The sequence below is a fragment of the Eriocheir sinensis genome, chromosome 24 (genome assembly GCF_024679095.1).
Source record: "Eriocheir sinensis breed Jianghai 21 chromosome 24, ASM2467909v1, whole genome shotgun sequence".
NCBI lineage: Eukaryota > Metazoa > Arthropoda > Malacostraca > Decapoda > Varunidae > Eriocheir > Eriocheir sinensis.
In genome coordinates, this window is record NC_066532.1 from 11,709,565 (window position 1) to 11,728,721 (window position 19,157).

Here is a 19,157-nt window from a genome sequence, read left to right on the forward strand (position 1 = left end):
AACATCTAACTTAAGTGAAATTTTTTGTAATAAACTTTTTACCATTCCTATACATATATTTCTACCCCCAAAGTTTGTCCGGGATTTCGCACATCGCTACTAGGCACGTGAGGCTGACAATGCTACTATTCCAGGGTTAAATGAGCAGACCATTGTTTATAGTTCTTGAGTTGGTTTGTAGCAGGGTTGGCATTAAAAAAAAAAAAAAAAAAAAAAACAGTGGGTTTTTTGTTTTTTTTATAAATATTTTACATAAAATTTAGTTTTATATCCTATTGAAAAATAAGGTCCATATATGTGCATGAAATAAAGAAAAAGTAAAATCCATAAAGATCTTCCAAAAAAATAAATAAATAACATCAAACAGGGTTTTTTTCTTCATCTTATTTGCAAGTGTGTTAGTTTTTGCTTTGACACGCCTGACACATCATCACACAACCACCACGCTACTTAAATTAAGGCCATCTTACATCGTGACAATACATCGCCGCTATAGTAAATTGTTTAGCACACCACCACTTCGTACACATGAAAAACTAGTGTTTTCTATTTCATCAACCTTTCCATTAAGAATAAGTCAGGGCTCAATCTTATACATGCCAACGCCACGCAGTTTTCGATAAGAATGTTCCTGAAACCGACACAGCATCCCAAAATTAATATATCAGTAAAGACAGTAGCCACTAAGGGACCAACCTGCCAAAAAGCAGCAACACCAATCTCCAATTCACTGTTCACAACTGTCAAGTGGTGCGTGCCCGGCCACACCTCGCGCCTCTCTCCCTATCCAGTACACGTACAGTACAAGTCAGTCAGGGCCCCTAACCCTAACGACCCATGGGGAGCGCATACCCCCTGACAGACCATTGGCGTACCCCAGGTCGAAAACCCCTGGCCTAAGTGATAACACACACACACACAGGAAACAACACTACTTTTCTTTTCTCCAACTCATAACTATACTTTATACTAATTATATATAAGGGTAACTACTAACCACACCAGAGTGCCCCGCTAAGCACAACAATTAAACAGTGTGATCCTCTTACTCACGACAAGGAGAGACTGAGGAACTGAGGAGTGCTGAGTGACCGGTAGTCAAGCCTCACCCGTTCATTTCATGTACAGTACAAGTTAACAACCTGTATCAACAGGACCTAAACAAGTGTCTATCCTTTAGATAACACTTCAAACCTTTTATTTAACCCTTGGCTACTTTTCAATTGCTTATTTAAATTGATTTACATATAAATACGAAGAATAAACAAAAAATAATAAAAACCCCAAAAAACCAGTGGGTTGGGTTTTTTTTTAAACCTGGGTTTTTTCCAACCTTGGTTTGTAGCTCAGAAATCTTGGAATGGCCAACATCACTGAGATTCTTTAGGTACTTGAAAACCTGAATCATATCCCCTCATAAGCATCTCTTTACCAGCACAAATAGGTCAAGATGCCTGAGTTGTTCTCCATATGGTATGGCCCTCAAGGGTGGAATCATCTTCATAGCAGACTGCTGAATTTTTTAATAATTCAATATCTTTCCTGTAATTCATCATCATCATCATCATCATTTCATCGACGCCTGCTCCTAGGAGCTCCCATCAGGGGATGGCCACGGCAGAAGAGCTTCCAACTTTCTCTATCCAGACACTCCCTCCTTGCCTGCTCAAAGTTTCTCAAAGTTTCTCAAAGATCTTTCCCCCCTCTCCCCAACGTACTCTTGCACCCTTGGAGGAAGAATGGGTGGAGACGTTCTCTCGGGCAGAAAGTGAAGCCCGGGCCGCCATATTGTTATTGGCGAAAGCTGGCCTGTCACTCAGACCGCGCGCCGCCTGAGCCACAGTTTTTTTTCAGAAACTTTTTTTTGGTTAACGACTATGTTATAATTTAGATTGGGTAATGGAAATAAAATAATTTTAAGCACCGTATAATGGTTAAGAGCCTTTGTATTGATTAATTTCCTATTTTTTATTGTAACGGGAATAACTTAGCTTAGATTCATTTCCTTCTTACCTACTAGTAAAATCCTTCACTTTTGTTGTGTCTAGACTAAAAACCTTTTTACATTGTGAAACCTGCTTAGATGCACTTACATGACTGCAGACGCCCCTCGGCTGTCGCTAATAAAGTTAAAAACAAAAGGAAAACTAGTATTTCCATCAGATGATGTCATTGATATTTGTATCACTTGTGAAAAAGAAATTAGACAACTTATGGCCATGAAGAGGCACCTAGGAAAAGCAGACTTTCCCAAATTGTTAATTTCGGTATTGGCCAAGTACAGACATAAAGAAATCTTTTCCAAGCTGACTCGTCATATGTATGACACTGAGCCTCTACAGAATCACTTGTTTCTGTTAGTTAAAGCAGTAACTGAGAAGTATTTACATGTCAGACTCTGTTATATTGGTAAACAGTTGACTGCTAAGATAAAAAGTCAAGTTTCAGGAAAGAGTCGGCAGATTTACACAAAACTAATACATTTCAGCGGCCAGTAATGTGTCATATATAGTATTAAGTAGTGTGCTTCTGTATGTTAGTTTTAAGTCTTAGGTAAGGAATTTTATACAGACATCAATGTTCTTAAGTTGTACTTTGCATATTCAAAATAAAAAATTGTATTACACCAGTAAATAAATAAAAAAAAAGCCGAGGAGTTTGTATGGGAGTGAACGGCGGCGGCCTTCTTTTGCCAATAACGGGGGGGTGAGGCGCGCGGTCAGTCGGCTTCACTTTGACAGTAGGGTTCACTCAGCCATGGCGTCTCCACCCATTCTTCCTCCAAGCTTGCACCCTATCCCTCCATTTCACTGGAGGGCGTCCTCTAGCATTCCCTCCCTCTATCTCACTCACATACACCTTTCTGGTCATCTTACTCTCCTCCATTCGCTCCATGTGGCCAAACCACTTTAAGGTCTGTCGCTTCACTTCTTCCACCACTCCACACTTCTTCCCTTCACCCCTGTGATACATTCCAAAATGCTCGTACAAACTTTCATTACTCATTCCATCCATTCTACTCACACCACAAGCACTCCTCAAATAACTCATTTCCACTGCCTGCACTCTAGACCTCTGACTTTCATTCCAGGCCCACATTTCACTTGCATATGTGAGGGTTGGTACTATTATTGTATTTCTCAAATTCGTCCCAAAGACCCTACCACCCTTCTTCCTTGCAATGCCCTTTCTCTTATCTCTCCCTCCATACCACCATGCTTACACATAACTGATCCAAGGTACTTAAACTCATTGACCTCCTCCATTTCTTCACCATTCAAAATTATTTTGCATTCTTTTTCACATTCAATTCCCACTCAATATGAGTATACAAAATCTACAACCTCACTTCTACTTCGCTCACAAACCATCACTTTACTTTTGTTGACATTTACTTTCAGCTTTCTCCTATTACAGACACTATCAAAAACACTGACCAAATTTTGTAGGTCACTTTCATTTTCTGCAATGAGCACCGTGTCATCAGCAAACAGTATCGAATTCAGTACCCACTTCCTTCCCTCATCAAACAGTCTTACTCCAACTTCTCCAACTTTGCCCTTCATTTCTCTAATAAAACCATCCATATAAATAATGAATAACCATGGTGCCATGACACACCCTTGTCTTAAGCCCACTTTTATCTCAAAATGTTCACTTGTTTCTCCAGTAATTTTGACACATGCAGATGCATCCTCATAGAAAGACTTTATTGCACTAAGCAGTTTTCCGCCCACACCATAAATCTTTAAAACATCCCACAATGCAATCCAATTGACTCTGTCATAAGCTGTAATCCTGTAATTAGGGGACCAAAATTGCACTGCATACTTAAGGTGAGGTCTTACCATTGAGTTATATAAGAATAATATGACTTTCAGTGTCACACTTAAAGTTCCTTGCTATAAAACCGAGCATAGTGTTGGGTTTGTTCTTATATGCTTTTTTACAATTCTTTGCAAATGTTTCAGGTCACTGCTGATGGTGACTCCAAGATCCAATTCCTCATGCACAACTTGCAGAGGCATATTGTATGTAAGGTTACTATTTCTGGAACCAAAACATAACCACATTTATCAATGTTAAATGACAAAGTACCACATGAGTGACTCCTTTAACCTGGTAGCAGCGGGGATCATGTTTCTTAACCTGGTAGCAGCAGGGATCATATTTCTTAACGGTCCCTCCAAGCGAGAAAAATGAGAAAAAATCACCCCTCACACAAACCATTTCAAAATATATATCAAAGAATTTGTGATCAGATTATGTATCATCTATTTTGGGGGGTTTATATCATGGCACAAATTTGGCCCGTCGCTGCTACACAGTAAAGCCACATATGTGGCCCGTTGCTGCTACCAGGTTAATGGTCCCTCTGAGCGAGAAAAATGATAAAAAAATCACCCCTCACACAAACCATTTCCTAATATATATCAAAGCATTTGTGATCAGATTATGTATCATCTATTTTTGGGGGTTTAAATCATGGCACAAATTTGGCTCGTCGCTGCTACACGGTAAAGCCACAAACTTGGCCCATCGCTGCTACTGGGTTAAAAACTACTGTCAGCAACTTTTCAGACAATTGGATGATCAAGTCAAGGTAATTTTGACTGATTTTGCAGTCAGCCATCATGAGGGCCTATTCATCCATATTGATGTTGTCAGCAAACTTTGATAAGGAAGGTTTCATTCCTGCTTCCAAGTCATTGATGTATAGATAAAGAGAATGGGTTCCAGCACTGGCCCTTGGGGTACTCCACTACTGACTGGGAGCCACTCAGAAGCCTGCTCGGTAACTAATACAGTAAACCCTCGATATAACAGACTAACTGGGAGGGAGCTGAGTCCATTAATGCCAAAAACTCCGTTATAAGCGGCAAAAATATACATAAAAAAACGTAAAATAATACCGACGAACCTAATAAACATAGGTATATGGTTTTTTTATTGTGTATGTTGTCTGCATGTTGTCTATATAGCCATACTTGGCGATGGACTACGGAGCACTGAGGCCGCCAGGTTGGCAGTGGGGCCCTGCGGAGGGGCCATATTGTTACAGGTATAGGTAAAATTATGCCAATCTTGCACTGGTAGACAGAACTTTTTGGGGGGGTAGTTTTCGGGGTGTTATGAAATAATCTGATCACTGTTTCTGTCACAAATCATTAAATGATTGACTTTTCAATGCCTGTTGTACACCTGCCGCAGCCCACATCTCCGTCGCAAAATAACTCACAGAAAGAGATGTTCAACTTGCTTACAGTTTCTGCATTTCACTCACTGCTTACAAATATCACAAGTGGACAAACTAGAACAAAACCAGGCAAATTAATGTTTTTCCTGCCGTGTATCCCCCTAGTGCGCATTCGAGGTGGACAGCAGAGTGACTTATTTATGCGAGGAGGTAATTCTCGTAACACCAGCCGGCGAATTGGACCACGCACGTCGCCGCAATGTATCTGTCCCACGCTGCGTAATTCCGCACCCCACACCGAGTGTCGAATTAATTTAAATTAACCAAATGTAACTTAACCTAACCTACCTAACTGGGAGGCTTAGCCCCCTTGACCCCCAAAAGCTGTGTCAGTACTGAGAGTAACAAACACTTGGCAGTTTTCCATTACATTTACGTCCTGGATTGATGCATTTGAATGGAAACCACGAGGAGGAAAATATTTCATCAGGTGGGTTAAAAAAGACTACAGAAACCAAAGGATGGGACAACAGATAAATGGAGGAGAGCGAGGTGGCCAGCAGAAGCTATTATAGTTACCGGGAGTGAGTGGTTCAAAAACCATTCTCGGTCGGTCCCCGTGAATTTCTGACCGTCTGACCTTGTCCGTTATATCCGAAATCCGTTATAAGCGGGTCCGTTATATCGAGGGTTTACTGTACCCACTGCTTTATATTGGTGAGCCAATTTCTTATCCACACAGTCAGGCTGCTTCTTATACCCGTTGACTGTAGTTTTTAAATGTCACTCATGTGGCACTTTGTCAAAGGCTTCATGGAAGTCCAGGTATATGACATCGCTTGGGATGTGATTATCCCAGTTTTCATATATGTACCTTGGAAGAGGTATAATAAATTCATTAAGCAAGAACGCTTATTTCGGATACCATACCGGTTGCCAAAACTAATATTACTTTCCTCTAGAAAATTGACAAGACTGTCTATAATAATCTTCTCAAGGGTTTTGCCATTCGGCAATGACAGAATATTGCCAGCTTGTAGTGGCAGGCGGGACTTCAATCTACATCCTCTAAGACAGTGTTGTCCAAACTGGGGTCCGCGTACCCCTGGGGGTACGCAGCATAGATCAAAGAGGTACGTGAAAAGACGATGAACACACACACACACACACACACACACACAGCAGAAACTTCCCATGATCTATGAAGGAAAGGAGAGAGGGAGGGACGAGTACCTAGGAAGGACGCCTAATATACATGTACCTAAATATAATATAATATAATATAAATATAATATAACATAATTGAGTTTAATCAGTCATGGAGGGTACGTAACAGTAGGAGAAGGTAATACAGGGTACAACAGGCGAAAAAGTTTGGACACCACTGCTCTAAGACACCGTGCCCACACCACCAAAATCGAGATCCTACTACAGCAAACCCTCGATATAATGACAAATTAGGGGGGCGCTTAGTCCGTTAATGCCAAAAGTCCATTATAAGTGGCGATTTTTTTTTTTTTTTTTTTTTTTTTTTTTATAATACAGACGAACCAATAAATGTAGGCGTATATATTTTTGATATAGTGTATGTTGTCTGCACGTTGTCTGTATAGCCATATAGCACAGTTGGAGATGGAGTGCGAAGCACTGAGGCTGCCAGGTTGGCAGTGGGGTCCTGTGGGTGGGGTGGGGGGGGTATTGTTATGGGTATGGGTAAAATTTTACAAGTATGCCAATCTCACACTAGCAGACAAAACTTTTTTTTTTTTTTTTGGTAGTTTTCGGGGTGTAATGAAATAATCTGTTAACTGTTTCTGTCACAAATCATTAAATGATTGACTTCTTAATGCCTGTGTTACACCCGCCGCAGCCCGCAGCTGCAGCCGCAAAATAACTCACAGAGAGATGTTCAACTTGCTTACAGTTTCTACATTTCACTCACTGCTCACAAAGATCACAAGTGGACAAACTAGAACAAAACCAGGTAAATTAATGTTTTCCTGCCGTATATTCCCACAGTGCTCATGCGTGACAGACTGCAGTGACTTATTTCTGCAAAGAGGTATTTCTTGCAACACCAGCCCGCGAATTGGATCACAAACGCCGCCTCCATGTCCTGTCCCATGCTGCAAATTACCTCGCTCCACACCACATGCCGAGTAAATTTACTAACCAAACATAACTCAACCTAACCTACCCAACTGAGGACTTAGCCCCCCTCGACCCCCTTAATTTGTGTCAGTACCGACACTCACAAACACTTGGCCATTTTCCATTATTTTCTGTCCTGGATTGATGAATAAGACTTTCTTGTGGTACAAATACGTTCTTCATTTGAATGGAGACCACAAAGAGGAAAATATTACATCAGGTGGACTGAAAAAGACTACGGTAACCGAAGGATGGGGCAGCAGATAAAGGGAGGAGGGCGAGGTGGCCAGCAGAAGCTATTGTAGTTACCGGAGGCATGTGGTTCAAAAACTATTCTCGGTCGGTCCTGTGGATTTCTGACCGTCTGACCTTGTCGGTTTTATCAAAAATCCATTATAAGCAGGTCCGTTATATCAAGGGTTTACTGTATATAATATCTATACAGATGATCTCAAGTGCTGTTGCCACTTAGATATGGAGATCAACTCACTGAAGTGTGCTGATGGCATGGATACCTAGCTCATGGATATTAAGCTGGGTGTAAGAACCAATATGGATGAAGAAGGTGGATGAAGAAAGATTAGAATGTTCCTGATAGTCACTCACCTTAGTCAGCTGACCATGGCCTGATACACGGACCTTTGATGCCCCAGACCGCCTAGAAGAGGTGGTTGTTGGAGTGGCAGGACCGAGGGAGCATTTGGAAGGTAGGGAGGCCCTGCCTGTAGATGACCTGGATGGTGTAGATGACTTGGAGTCAAAAGATCCTCTCAAGTTAGCTCTGGAATCAAATCATGAAACACTAAAGAAATTAACATTACATTCATGTCTTACAGAAATCAAACCTCTCTGTTTACTACAGTGTAGTAAACAGAGAGGTTTGATTTGATTTGATTTTTATTGCTCAAATTTCACACATATGGTGTAGTAACTACACCATATGTGTGAAATTTGAGCAATAAAAATACAAATAACTGTCCTACTCAAGGAAAAATACAGCTATGTACAATGAGCTATATTTGATAAAACATCACTGTCACCTAAACACAAAGTGCTTATAGTCATGACTGTCGTTGATGCTGAGCGATGGGAGGGAGGGATTCGGGGAGGCGGTGGCTGAACAGATAGCAAGACGGCCCCGCGTTCAGGAGGACGCGAGTTCAATCCCTGACCGGTGCCACCAAGCTGGGATTTTTCAGCTGCCGCCGAGTGGCTTAAAACTACCCACATGCTGTCCAGAAGACCACCTATCAACCCGGACTCTAGATTCTAGGATTAAAGATGAGCTCCGGGAGGGCAGCATGAGCCAATGCAAGATGGCGCCACTATAAACACTCGCCTGCACCAGAACGGGCTGGGCCGACCATCAGGACCCACCAGGAAGAAGCCTTGGGCCGACAATCAGGATCCACCGGGAAGAAGCCTACTGGCGCATTAGGCCAAGACGTAAAAAAAAAAAATTTAAAAAAAATAAAAATAAAAACATCGTTAAAAGGCAGCAAAATCTTGTTACATGCAGTTTTTTTTTTTTTTTTTTTTTTTTAGGGTGTTGTCTATAGCAGTGGTTCCCAACCTATGGTCCTCGGACCGGTGCTGGTCTGTGGCTTATGATTTGCTGGTCTGCCAAATTGCTTTACTATTGACTTTTTATTTTGTTAATGATTTAAGAAAATAATAATGTCAATTTTTTTTTCTTCAAATAAGTAGTTATAATGAAATAAAAATTGAATGAAATGTTTAGGGTATGGTGTTAAACTGAATTCAAAATGTGGTGTTGGTTGCCTTTACATTTAGGCCGATTTGGATTTGTGAGTCTTATTAATCTACTCTAAACTGTAAATTATGAATTATTATAATTAAATTGTGGATGTATGGATTGTTCTAGTTTTGCATACACATGAATTCATATAAAATTTGAATTGTACACTATGAATCATGATTTGGATATGTGCATTTTTAATAGCTTATATATGGGTTTCTCATTTTATTTGTAAAATATGAAATATCATGTTTTGGCATATTAATAGATCTTGCAATAGGTATATGAATCTATATTATGAATTATAATTATATTGTGGATGTAAAGATTACTCCAGTTTTGCAAATACATGAATTTATATAAGATTTGAGTTAATATGAAAAATTATTTGGATATGTCAGTGATCCCTACACTATGGACCGGAAACTTGCCCCAGCCCTGTCATTAAGCCGCGAATTTTAGAAAATCAACCGCTTTGGTGCGAATCACCATAACTCCCTTATTTCTGGGGCTACAGAAATGTTTTTGGTACCAATCGATGGCAAAATGAAAGGGCTATATTTTGAAATAAGCAACCAGGCTCAAAACCTGACTTGAAAGGGTAAAAAATCAAATAAATTTGCAAAAAACGACTGAAAAAAAACTATTTTTGAGTTCCCAACCCTGAAACCCACTCGTTTTTTGAGAATTTCAAAAAACTTATTTATTTAGCCCTACCAATGTGCTTTATAATATGATGCATAACATTTCTCTACTCCCAGTAGTTTCGTCGCTAGAGCTCGAAACGCAAACCCTTTTGAGTGATTTTGACGAACTCCAGACACTTTACCATTTTTGTCTAGTGTGGCATTGCTATTGCATCTAGAAGGCTGTAATTTGGCATGTAGCCCCTCTTGGCAATGTAGTTTGACCAGCTCAAAGGATTTTTTGATAGCTCGATTCCAACTTTGTCGTCAAGCCATCACAAAATAGCATGTTTTCGGCCCTTTTGCCGCGATTTGGACACATCCTAGTTTTTTGCCTGTAACTGTTTTATTTATTTAGTGCTTTCCAATTTTTTTTTCTGATTACTAATCTGTATTATCAGAGCTTTCATTTGCCAACAATCACGCTTTCCTAGTTTCAGTAGTTTTTGACCGAGCTTGACCAGAAGTTGCGATGAAAATTCGCCGAATCTGACTCATGTCACGCGCCGCGATGAAAAACCTTCCTGACGCCACAAAAATTCATAAATCTGCATAAAAATTCATATATGAACACTTCAATATGTTGACTATCTTGTAATAAAATCATTTTCAGATATCTATATAAAAAGTTACTATTTTTACATAATCATTTCACTACATAAATCAACCTATATTAAGCACCTTATTATACATGTTATTTTTTATTTTATTTAGTATTCAACCCTATTTCTTCCCATTTATGAATAATACATTTAATTTGCTTTCTTTTGATACCAAATATGTATGTATATATGTATGTATACATACATATATATACATACATACATATATACAAGACCGCCATCTTAAAGTCCAAGGAATGTATACTTTCATATGCTGTTTGGCTTAGTGATTTAGGTTAAGTAGTTTTTTTTTTTTGGCGAATATTTTCCCAAGGGCAACTTTTGCCCAAATATTCCAGGTTGCAGCACAAAGACTGCTGAAATATGCCCGGGGTTAAGGGGTTAATTGGGCAGAGGGGATCGTGACGTCAGGGTGCACTGCGGCGTCTCCACCACAACACTATTCTGCCGCCCACTGCCATTGTTCACCTCACCCCCGCTGTCCAACCCAACTAAGGATAGTTCAGTGAAATGTCATCAACTCAGCCATGACGTCACTGGAGACCCACACGTGTGGCCGTGGCCAATAGTTCAGTGAAACGTCATCAACTCAGCCATGACGTCACTGGAGACCCACACGTGTGGCCGTGGCCAGTTCAGTGAAACGTCATCAACTCAGCCATGACGTCACTGGAGACCCACACGTGTGGCCGTGGCCAGTTCAGTGAAACGTCATCAACTCAGCCATGACGTCACTGGAGACCCACACGTGTGGCCGTGGCCAGTTCAGTGAAACGTCATCAACTCAGCCATGACGTCTCACGTTCTATGACGTCATGGCGATGATGCACGCTGGAGACCCTCGCCAGTAAGTCTTATTTGAATCTTGATTTTATTCAAGGATTTACACATCATATTATGAAGTGCGATGTTCTCTGAAACTTCAATCCAGTGGCACCGTGGCCACACACGTGGGTCTCCAGTTACATCACGAGCGCAGTGCATTGTGGGAAAAACAAATGCTTAGCGAGCTATCCTTTATATGTCTCTCATCCTTGGTCCCACCCACACTTCTACTCCCACGTCGTTTGGGCTCTCAAAGCCCCGGCGTGGCGCTCTCCTTTCGCTCCCGGGCCCCCTCCGCCATACGCGCTGAAGCCGGCGCGGCGGGGCAGCGGCAGGGATCCACTGCAGGGTTCACACAGTGCCGGTCGCAGGCAGGACACGCTCATGCGGTGTGGGGCCAACGGCCCAGTGTGCTGCGGCTCGTATTTCACGGCGGCGGTCAAGCCCTCTCGCCACTTGTGCGGAGAGCTCGGACCGGTGTGTCTCTGGCTCTTCCGTGGAACGCGCTAGGCTGCGTGGGCGCGGGGGCTCCAGCTCTCTCTTGCCAGCTTTCGGCCCAGCATTTCAGATGAGATGTCAACGGTTTTCAATTTTCCCCATAAGAATAATGGGTCATAGTTTGCGATTTCAACGTTTGCGACCCGCAACGTCGACCTATTTATCACAAACTTGGAGACAGTACTGTACTTAGTGAGTGGCTCACATGAACCAAACCTAGCTCTTGGCAAGAAGAGAGCAGTCGTCTTTAACACTGCCCTCTTCTTGCCACTGGGTATGTTTGGTTTGTATAAACCACACACCAAATAAGTTCTAACACACTCTAGGAAATGGCTTTGCCATTTCCTAGAGTCTTTGTGTTGTTACTCGATCCATGTGCTTATGTGGTCGGGGTCTAGATGAGTGGGTTGGCCGCGCACGCTCAGTGGTGACAATGAGAACTGGCACGGAGGAACCACAGACACGCCACACCCACAACAGCTTCTTCCTTCCATTTAACTGCAGCAACAAGTCCATAACTTGAGTAATGGCAGCACAAGCTGCAACAGCCCTTATTTTAGCAGACGACGCCATGTCAATACAGGGTCATGTCAAAGATCAGGTAAAATGTCACTACGGCATAGTTTTTAACAAAACACGTATTAAAAAAAAGGTTGCTCCCCAGTTACATAAATATATATAAATGTATTCGCCTACTACTCATCTTCACATCACACAAAACACCTACTGGGCAAGGACCCTAAAAATATAACCCACAAAATCAAAGTGCACAAGTTGAGCCCACAGTACGCAATGTGGAGGCAAAGAATGAAGGAACTATCAAATTCAGCACACAAACCAAAGTTCCACTCAGTCAAACAAAAGAAAAAGAGACAAAACAGAAACAAGCGATGAAAATGTAGAATAAACACAACAATATGTGGAAGGACACTGTGGACCGCACATAGCACACCTCATACTTTGGTTAATTTATAAACGATGCCACCCACGTCGACTCACCACCACCACCACTCCACGTCGACACACCAGTTAGACAGTCAGTCAAAACAAAAGAGAAGTTAACAGAAGTAAGCGCTGAAAATGCAGAATAAACACAATAACACATGGAGGGGCACTGTGGAATGCGCATGACGCACCTTTAACTTGTGTTTATTTACAGTGCACCTCATTTGACTCGTGTTCAATGCTCTTCTCTTCTCCCTCGTCTTCTTTGTCACTTCTCGCAGCACAAGCATCTTCTTTGAATGGCAACCCATTGATTTCAAGCTTTCAGCAGGGCAGAAAAAGCCAAGAAAATGCTAAAAATACCAAAACAAGTGGAAAAAATTGTTCCAAAATCATGCTTTTAAAACACGTGACCAAATTGTTTGTAAACAAAGAAATAATGGTATCAACTTCCTGTTTTCACAAAATACACCTGACATTTCAAGGGTAACAAAAGCCTGTGGTGCAGTGATGAAGCTGGTGGCAGGTAGATCTGTGCATCGTACAGCCGCTGGATGTCAGCATTATGAGCACCTGGGTCTATTTCACCTCATCATCACAGTTGCACTTCTTAAGCCCCTTTCAGTAGCAACTATAGCTTTGTTTCCCCAGAAAACCCAAGTTCTCTGGTTTACACCTTTCATCACTGTTCCCACTACCAGCTGGCCTACTTGGCCAATCACTGCCCCCACTGGCAAAATCAAGCAGAAACAGCAAGAAAAGTACAAAACGACAACACTCACACATTCGGCATTGAATCAACAAACATTCAGTACTGGCATTGTGGTAGAAAAAAATCAAACCACACGACCACTAAACTTTATGCTTACGAGCTCTAAACTTAAGACAGGGAATATTTGGGAGGTACCATGAAACCTGGTAACCACGAATCTTGACACCACAAAACTTGGTGCACCACTGTATAATATTTTTACTTAATTACAGGGAGTCCTTGATTTGCACGACTTTAGATTGCACAAATTCAAAATAGCACGGTGTTAAAAAATTGGGTTTTTTCCTCATATTACACAGATTCCTTAAAATAACATGATTTCAAGAAAATCAAGTACTTATTGTATTAATAAAAACATTAAAAACTACAGAACATGAGCATTAATAAAATAATGTTTATTCAATACGAGTAATTGTTTGTTTTATTTCCAACAACTCCCATCCTTTAACACAGTGTATGTACAGTTTACTCCAGTACTGGGGGTGATCATCCTTACATTGCATGAAATTTACTTTGCACGGTCCCTTCTGGAACGCATCTATCATGCAAATCAAGGACTCCCTTACTGTGCCACGCAAAATTCCTTAAACCTACTGTACATGTCACTTTCTTTATCACTTTTACTTGTCGTCCCTGAGCATGAGCTCAGGATTAGCAGCAAAAGAAGCCTTGGGAGCAAAATTTCCAGGAATATAAGGCACTGCCGCATACAGTCCAAAAATCAGGCGAATATTTGACTGTCAACACCTAGATTAAATATATATCTATTGAGTTTTCTGTTTCTTAACCCTTTCCTTGCTAAGTGCTCGCAACGAGACTATCCCCTCAGGCGCGCTCGGGCACCCCAGCAAGGGAAGGGGATTTCTTTTAACCGCTGCATCTCAAAAACTATTCATCACAGTTACAAAACAAAAACACCATTGGAAAGAGGAGGCCAAGATCTATAAGATTAGGTAATGTAAGCCTCTCCTGCGAACGTACAGGCACGTTCAGGGGGTGTTGCCTGTGAAAACGTACATTTATGCGTGCGAGACAGTCAGCTGTAAGGCAAACTACTGAGTAGATCTCTTGATGATGGGGTGCTGGTAGGGCAGTAATGCCAACTGCAAAATTTACGACTATTTGGTCAAAATATCAGTCATGTGATAGGTGAAGCTATGCAAAAATGTCACTATATTGGTCAACAACATCCACCAGTTGCTCGTCCGTAGATTTTCCGTGCTTTTCCACTCTAGGCTGATATGATTTTCCACCAAATCTTGTGGAAAACCCACTGAATTGGCAATGTTGTGGGGTGAGAAATAGTGTTGGAACACTCTCATATGCGGGAAATTTGAGTGCGACTGGAGCTCGCAGCAAGCATTTAGCACCACCGGCAAGTTACGCTAGTGCTCGCTGCAAGCATTTAGCACCACCGGCAAGTTACGCTAGTGCTCGCTGCAAGCATTTAGCAACAAAAGGGTTAACCCCGTTGCTTGGCGCATTTGGCACCTCGTCCATTTATTTTCTTATTTTTCATTTATGTTTGTCAGACGCTTTAGGAATTCAGACTATCAGGAATTTCAGATTATCCATGTTTGAATCATTGGACTTTTACTGTATTTTGACTTGCCAAGTCATGTTACTGATACAGCAAATAACAGGACTCCCAGTACATACAAGTTAAACAAAATTATTCCTTCAATAAAAAAATAATGTGATTTTTAGAGGTTTACATATCTAAACCTTGATAGGTGAAAACAGCACATGGAAAACCTACAACCTGATATTAAGTTAAAAAACTGCAGTCATGGCTCACCCTGACATCCTCCTTGGAGTGGGAACATTGAGATAATTTGAAGTCAAGATTCTGCCTGTGCTGTCTCTCTCCTTTGTGTCGTCTTCCTTCCTCTCGGCTAGGTCTCTTGTGCTCCTGGACCTCTGTGCCCCTAGCTTGACCTGGCTGGATTCTGTCTTATGGTAGTCATTTTCCTTTTGAACCCTTTTAGTTCCTGATCCATTGATGATACTGAAAAATGAAAATACATCAAAATAAGATATATATGCAACATACTCTCTCTAGTCATTGTGGAAAGCTTCATACATACTTTAATGTTTCTGCCTTACTCTCCTAAAGGCACTCCTCTTTTAACCCATACAGCCACTTCTCTTTTGCATGAGGGATCATGAACGTCTCTCAGACGTTGGCATTCTTTTCCTCATACCTCGCAAGATATTTTTCAAATTGAACTGATTTTGCAGAATGAATGAATTTAATCAATTTGGCACACTATGCACTAATTGGCAATTTGCCTTTGACTCTCACATGACTTAAGTGGTGTGGAACAAAGAGTGCCAAACTTAGCCTGATGTCTGACATTGGTGAGTTATGATGCTCTTTACGCCACATTATATCCACTGCAGAGGAAGTGGATATACTAATGGATGAAGATAATCTCTCCGATGACTTAGATGGTTCATCTTGTGAGAAATATGAGCCAGGGGAGGAAGATTGTGAAGAATATGAGGAACCAATTCTTCCATCAGGTGTGACAAGGCACCATACGGTTTGATGCCCACGCTGGCTCATTACGTGGTTCCCATGTCAAGCCCACTAGCAAGGAGGAGGAGGAGGATCTTCATAAGCATGCTCCTGCTACCTTTTTATTTCCACCAGCAAGAGAAATAAAAAAGAGGCCTCATGGAGGTGATGAAGGGGCTTCCTAATCTTCACTGCCGTCGCCACCACCATCACAGCAACTAACAGAAGTTACATCAGTCATTAGTTGTGTGATGCGAGTAAGAAAGAGTAGAGGGATAGCGTGGCATGAAAAAGGTTACCAAATTGTGTCCATGGCCATAGTACCTCTCGAAGTTTCAGCCGCTTCGTTCCGAAGGTATAGCGCTAAACTCGAGGATCGCGAAACTCGAGGTATTGAAAACACTGAAAAAGCACTTATCTGTACCGAACCGTGTTTTTTTTTTTTTTTTTTTTTTTAAAATGTGGACTATGGTGCCAGTAGACTATCCATCTCGGTCTGATGGTCGGCCCCGAGCCCGTCATGGCGCAGGCAACTGTTTATAGTGGCGCCATTATAACTGGTTCATGCTGCCCCCTGGAGCTCACTTTTTTTCCTCCTCTACTCCCTTGTTATCTCAAAATACAGCAGTCCCTCACCATATCGCGGTTCACTTATCACAGTCTTGTTGTATCGCGGTTCACTTATCACAGTCTTGTTGTATCGCGGTTCACTTATCACAGTCTTGTTGTATCGCAGTTCACTTATCACAGTCTTGTTGTATCGCGGTTCACTTATCACAGTCTTGTTGTATCGCGGTTCACTTATCACAGTCTTGTTGTATCGCGGTTCACTTATCACAGTCTTGTTGTATCGCAGTTCACTTATCACAGTCTTGTTGTATCGCAGTTCACTTATCACAGTCTTGTTGTATCGCAGTTCACTTATCACGGTCTTGTTGTATCGCAGTTCACTTATCACAGTCTTGTTGTATCGCGGTTCACTTATCACAGTCTTGTTGTATCGCAGTTCACTTATCACAGTCTTGTTGTATCGCGGTTCACTTATCACAGTCTTGTTGTATCGCAGTTCACTTATCACAGTCTTGTTGTATCGCGGTTCACTTATCACAGTCTTGTTGTATCGCAGTTCACTTATCACAGTCTTGTTGTGTCGCGGTTCACTTATCACGGTCTTGTTGTATCGCAGTTCACTTATCACAGTCTTGTTGTGTCGCGGTTCACTTATCACGGTCTTGTTGTATCGCGGTTCACTTATCACAGTCTTGTTGTGTCGCGGTTCACTTATCACGGTCTTGTTGTATCGCGGTTCACTTATCACGGTCTTGTTGTATCGCAGTTCACTTATCACAGTCTTGTTGTGTCGCGGTTCACTTATCACGGTCTTGTTGTATCGCGGTTCACTTATCACAGTCTTGTTGTATCGCAGTTCACTTATCACAGTCTTGTTGTATCGCGGTTCACTTATCACAGTCTTGTTGTATCGCAGTTCACTTATCACAGTCTTGTTGTGTCGCGGTTCACTTATCACGGTCTTGTTGTATCGCAGTTCACTTATCACAGTCTTGTTGTGTCGCGGTTCACTTATCACAGTCTTGTTGTATCGCGGTTCACTTATCACGGTCTCGTTGTATCGCAGATTTTAAAATTGTAAATATTTAGTTTCGTATTGCGGATTTTTTTGCTATATCGCGGAATTTTGAGGTATAGAGGTATTTTAATATATTTATTATTTTACTTATTTTGCAGTAAAAGAAGCATTTTCTAGCCTAAAAAAATTGTAAACAATATAAAAAATTAAGAAAGTATTAATAAGAGCATATTCAAATAATATTAAATTGAAATAAAATACGTAGCGCACTGAAGACGAGTAGACAAAGACTCGCACGTATGTAAAATGCAGCTACGGCCGCTTCTGCTTGAGCTAGTTTGCCCACGTGTGATCGTACACGGCACACTATTGGCTGATGGATGGGAGGCGACCAACCAGAGCACTGTGTTCTGTATCCTGGGCGCTGACTGGCTCAGCGACCGTAGCATTTGTTGGTTCGTGAGTGGTTAGCTCAGAGACAAAGGGAGAGTGTGTTACAGCTTGCTACCGTTAAATGCTTGAGAACTTGGCAGTGAGGACCCAGACAGGACGAGGCAATGACTACACTTGAACAAGACTCAAGTCCTAAACTTGCTCAAAATGATTACTCCAAGCTTATCTAATTTCGTGGAACTCTTTGCGATGCTGGAATAAACACGTGGAGAGCTACTGAACCGAACAGCTGATATGCTCTTCTTCTTCTTGTGACCACAATTTACCGACCACACGAGTAACCGACATGTTGGTAACTGAGTTTCTGACTACAATTTCGATGAGTTTCCCGTGAATTGTAGCCGACTTTGAATCTCTCGAGAAACTAGTGGTTGAGAGACCTTGTTCACACGGGCTGAGGCGAGATTCACAGAGATATGCGTGCTTATATAAATAATATATATAAAATATAATATAAAAATTATATAAATAATAAAATAAATATAAGGTTGCTACTTCGCAGATTTTCGCCTATTGCGGGGGGTTCTAGAACCTAACCCCCGCGATAAACGAGGTATTACTGTACATACCTTGGAGAAAGGAAGAAAACAGGAAGAGAGAACGTTTTAAAGCCACAGATGAAGCCTTACAATTGGCTGAGCTCTGAAAACACGATTGTGGTTCGCTGGGAGTCCGACGTCGTCATCGCCGGCGCTTACCCTGTCAGCGGCCTCACTGCCTTATGGCAGGCACACCCGACCCAGCCTGGCTTGTCCGGCCGTCTCAAGGTGGGCGGGGCTAAAGGCCTTCAGTCTGTGTGTGTGTGTGTGTATTTTGTCCGGCCTGGCCTTATGAGGCAGCCGGATGGCCGTCGGTCTGTGTTTGAAAATCCCTCCGGCGCGGCCTCATGCCTCACTGTGTGTGTGGCTCATTAACCCTTTCCTTGCGCGCAGTGTGGACGCGACTATCCCCTCAGGCGCAGTCGGGCAGCCCAATTGGGGGTCTCTTTTAACCTCTGCTAAAAAACAAAAACACCATTGGAAAGAGGTCCAGATCTATAGGAGTCGGTTATGTATGCCTCTCTTGCGAACATACATGCACGTTCAGGGAGTGTTGAATGTTAACATTTACGTCAGTGCATGCATGATGATCAGCCATAT

The 19,157-nt window shown here is 41.8% G+C and overlaps 1 protein-coding gene across 1 annotated transcript in view; it reads right to left on the minus strand.

Moving 5' to 3' along the window:
• LOC127002843 (kinesin-like protein KIF14) overlaps positions 1 to 19,157 on the minus strand; it is a gene marked incomplete at its 3' end in the record, with an annotated part of 140,290 nt that overhangs the window by 107,909 nt on the left and 13,224 nt on the right. Inside the window, 2 exon segments of the mRNA XM_050869060.1 lie at positions 7,955 to 8,129; positions 15,255 to 15,464. Of these exon segments, the coding sequence (XP_050725017.1) occupies positions 7,955 to 8,129; positions 15,255 to 15,464 (385 nt within the window).